At 44.1% G+C, this 3,750-nt stretch overlaps 1 protein-coding gene across 3 annotated transcripts; it reads right to left on the bottom strand.

Annotated features, from left to right (window-relative positions):
- Positions 1 to 594: 594 nt before the first annotated feature.
- LOC135541754 (peptidyl-prolyl cis-trans isomerase-like 1) lies at positions 595 to 2,183 on the bottom strand. Of its 3 annotated transcripts, XM_064968098.1 has the most exons (5): positions 1,804 to 2,183; positions 1,449 to 1,603; positions 1,242 to 1,310; positions 1,010 to 1,132; positions 595 to 719 (listed from the first exon to the last, which is right to left on the bottom strand). In XM_064968098.1, the coding sequence occupies exons 1-5, from the start codon at positions 1,962 to 1,964 to the stop codon at positions 697 to 699; spliced, it is 531 nt and encodes a 176-aa protein (XP_064824170.1). In that variant the 5' UTR covers positions 1,965 to 2,183; the 3' UTR covers positions 595 to 696. The 3 variants fall into 3 exon arrangements, with proteins under 3 accessions (XP_064824170.1, XP_064824169.1, XP_064824171.1); XM_064968097.1 differs by having other exon boundaries at positions 595 to 1,132; positions 1,804 to 2,181; XM_064968099.1 differs by having other exon boundaries at positions 595 to 1,132; positions 1,794 to 1,879.
- Between the last annotated feature and the right edge of the window lie 1,567 nt (positions 2,184 to 3,750).

Genomic DNA, 3,750 nt, shown 5'->3' on the forward strand with positions numbered 1-3,750 from the left:
GCTGGCCAAGGTGTGGTCGACTGAGGCAGAGAAAGTAGACAGGCTGCATTTTTGTCTCAGTGGAGCTGCCATCAAGTTTGTGTTTGCACTACTAGAACACATCTGGGAGTCTTACCATGGCCTAACTGGTCAAATGGCTGCCAGGTTTGAAAAGAAAGCAACCAACCACAGCTAGGAGGCTTGGAAGCCTATGTCAAGCAAAGAGACCTCAACAGTACAAGAGGAACTGCTCACACTCACCAAGCAACAATTTAACAAGCCAACCTGTAAACGAAGAATAAAAAGTTCTAAAGGAAGAAGACAACAGTTAAATGAGAGTTCTGTGCAATGAACAAAAAGTTGTTTTCAGTAGGTATCACTACTTACGGTGACCCCGCTAGCAGCCAAGCTAACTGGCTACAGCATAAGGTTATGCATAAGGTTAGCAGTCTGGTTAAGGTTAGGTTTAAAATCACATTCTAAGTTGAGAAATTGGCAGGGTTTATGACTTCCTGGCACCTGCTGAGGGTAGGTGTTAGGTGAACTTTATTAACCCTCAAACTATAGGGAGATTACCAAACATTATAACCAAAACATAATGTGTCCACAACAGAGTAGGCTTTTTTTTTTAAATGTTTTTTATAAATATCATGTCTTGTGAAAAAGACCAACATTACTGTATGTTCTGTTGTTTGTCTCCCTCCAGTGGTAGTCTGTTCAAGTTTCAGGTTGAGATTTATCTGCAATCATTAGATAAACATCAGGCATATTCTCAAGTGTGTCATTTCTACCATGTCACTCAATCATTTTAGTGATAATGACCACGATGGTTAGGCTACATTATTGATTTGAGAATAACAAAATTAATCAAAGGCACAAATCAAGACAAAATGACTGTACAAGAAAGTAGTTGCTGGTTGTATGAATGAGTCTCAGTTGGGTACAGTTGTCCTGAGGATTTTTATGTCATCGGCAGGTCGGTCTTGTGAGTTCGTCTCAACCATGCCGACGCGGTTGACAACTGATATACCTTGGCACACCCTCCCAAAGATACTGTGCTTCCCATCCAACCACTGAGTAGGCCCTAGGGTAAGGAAGAACTGGCTTCCGTTGGTGTCTGGTCCTGCATTGGCCATTGCTAAGATCCCTGCACCTAGGGAGGGAGATGGTGCCATAAGAAAGCAGTAGAGAGCAACATAAAAAATACAACGTTCTGTTACTATGACATATTGTTTTATCCTGTTTATAAATTGTATAGTTACCTGTGAATTTCAAGTCAGGGTTTAGTTCATCTTCAAACTGTTTGCCAAATATGGAGGCACCACCACGACCTATAAGCAACATAACATTTCTATCTGAACATTTCAAAACGTTGTGTCCTGCTGAACACCCCCCTGGTAGTGGAACAATATTTAACAAAACATTCTAAAAAAAATCCAACCATCTGTATTTGTGTTTATCTGTCTCACCTGTTCCTGTGGGGTCTCCTCCCTGCACCATGAAGTCCTTGATAATTCGATGAAACTTGGTGTTGTTGTAGTAACCTCTCCTGGCCAACTCAGCAAAGTTTTTGCACGTTTTGGGAGCATGTCTCCAGTACAGTTCCACTACAATTATACCCATTCTGGAACATGAGCGAGGACACGAAATTAAGCTAAGAGCATTCCTTTTCCATGGGATATTAAATTAACCCATGGACAGCAATACATCGCATTTGGTATTGGTTAAACATAATTGAATAGCAAGCATTTGAATAACTCCTAGCTCGCTGCTCATTCATTCAAAACAATAGCTAACGTTAGCTAGTTAGCTACCGGTGCTTACGTTGTCTCCAGGCTCACTGTGGGTGGCTGCCAGGTATCTGGTGGTATTCCCGTCATGATGACTAAATGTACTGAATCTGCAAAGTGGCCAAATATTATGCTATGTAGCAATGAAAACTGTATTGCGGTTACTGTGGTAGAAACCAGAAGTAACCTCCGCATGTGCAAACCTGCAATTTAAAACAAAAAATATTCTTCGTTTTCGTTTTCCTCTTTTTCTTCTTCTTCTTTGTTTTCTTCTTCTTATTTGTTTTCTTCTTCTTCTTTGTTTTCTTCTTCTTTGTTTTCTTCTTCTTTGTCGTTTTCGTTTTTTTCCGTCGTCTTCTTCATCTTCGTGTTCGTCTTCTTCATCTTCGTGTTCGTCTTCTTCTTCTGTGGGTTTTATGGCGGACTACATTCAAAAAGGTGTATTACCGCCACCAACTGGACGGGTTGAAACCAAAATAAAATATATTAATTAATTAATTAATTAATACATAATATTGAAACTAACTTAATACTTAATACACCCTAATAAAAATAGTACATTGCCAAAAAACGTCTTCCTTCTTTTTTTTATATATATATGTTTGTTTGTGAATTTTACCTCCTTTTTCTCCCCAATTTCGTAGTATCCAATTATTAGTAGTTACTATCTTGTCACATCGCTACAACTCCCGTACGGGCTTGGGAGAGATGAAGGTCAAAAGTCATGCATCCTCCAAAACACAACCCAACCAAGCCGCACTGCTTCTTAACACAGCATGCATCCAATCCGGAAGCCAGCTGCACCAATGTGTCGGAGGAAACACCGTGCCCCTGGCGACCTTGGTTGGCATGCACTGCGCCTGGCCCACCACAGGAGTTGCTGGTGCGCGATGAGACAAGGATATCCCTACCGGCCAAGCCCTCCCTAACCCGGACGACGCTAGGCCAACTGTGCGTCACCCCACGGACCTCCCAGTCGCAGCCGGCTGCAAACTCAGAGTCTCTGGTGGCACAGCTAGTACTGCAATGCAGTTCTCTTGACCACTGCGCCACCTGGGAGACCCCTTCTTTTTTTAAATTGTATTTTTATTTCAGCTCAGCATTTAACACCATAGTACCCTCCAAGCTCATCATTAAGCTTGAGCCCCTGGGTCTTGACCCCGCCCTGTGCAATTGGATCCTGGACTTCCTGACGGGCTGCCAAACCAGGTGGTGAAAGTAGGAAACAAGATCTCCACCTCACTGATCCTCAACACTGGGGCCCCACAAGGGTGCGTGCTCAGCGTTCTCCTGTACTCCCTGTTCACCCATGACTGCGTTGCCATGCACGTCTTCAACTCAAACATCAAGTTAGCAGACGACACAACAGTAGTGGGCTTGATTACCAACAACGATGAGACAGCCTACAGGGAGGAGGTGAGGGCACCCGGAGTGTGGTGTCAGGAAAACAACCTATCACTCAATGTCCCAAAAGAAGGAGATGATCGTGAACTTCAGGAAACAGCAGAGGGAGCAACCCCCTATCCACATCGATGGACAGCAGTGGAGAAGGTGGAAAGTTTTAAGTTCCTGGGTGTACACATCACGGACAAACTGAAATGGTCAGCACACACAGACAGTGTGGTGAAAAATGCGCAACAGCGCCTCTTCAACCTCAGGAGGCTGAAGAAATTTGGCTTGTCACCTAAAACCCTGACAAACTTTTACAGATGCACAATTGAGAGCATCTGGTCGGGCTTTTTCACAGCCTGGTACGGAAAACGCACCGCCCATTACCACCAAAGGGTGGAGCGGTCTGCACAACGCATCACCGGGGGCAAACTACCTGCCCTCCAGGACACCTACAGCACCCGATGTCACAGGAAGGCCAAAAAAAGGACAACAACCACCCGAGCCACTTCTTGTTCCCCCCGCTACCATCCAGAACGCAAGGTCAGAACAGGTGCATCAAAGCTGAGACCCAGAGAGTGAAAAACACCTT

The sequence above is a fragment of the Oncorhynchus masou genome, chromosome 6 (assembly GCF_036934945.1).
Source record: "Oncorhynchus masou masou isolate Uvic2021 chromosome 6, UVic_Omas_1.1, whole genome shotgun sequence".
Taxonomy (NCBI): domain Eukaryota; kingdom Metazoa; phylum Chordata; class Actinopteri; order Salmoniformes; family Salmonidae; genus Oncorhynchus; species Oncorhynchus masou.

Bases quoted from the DNA above. Each gene is read 5' to 3' on its own strand.
- LOC135541754 (XM_064968097.1), bottom strand. From the start codon at position 1,964: ATGCGGAGGTTACTTCTGGTTTCTACCACAGTAACCGCAATACAGTTT. The intron at 1,604-1,803 runs GTAAGCACCGGT...CTCATGTTCCAG, and splicing joins ACAGTGAGCCTGGAGACAAC to AATGGGTATAATTGTAGTGG. The intron at 1,311-1,448 runs GTGAGACAGATA...TGTTGCTTATAG, and splicing joins AGGAGACCCCACAGGAACAG to GTCGTGGTGGTGCCTCCATA.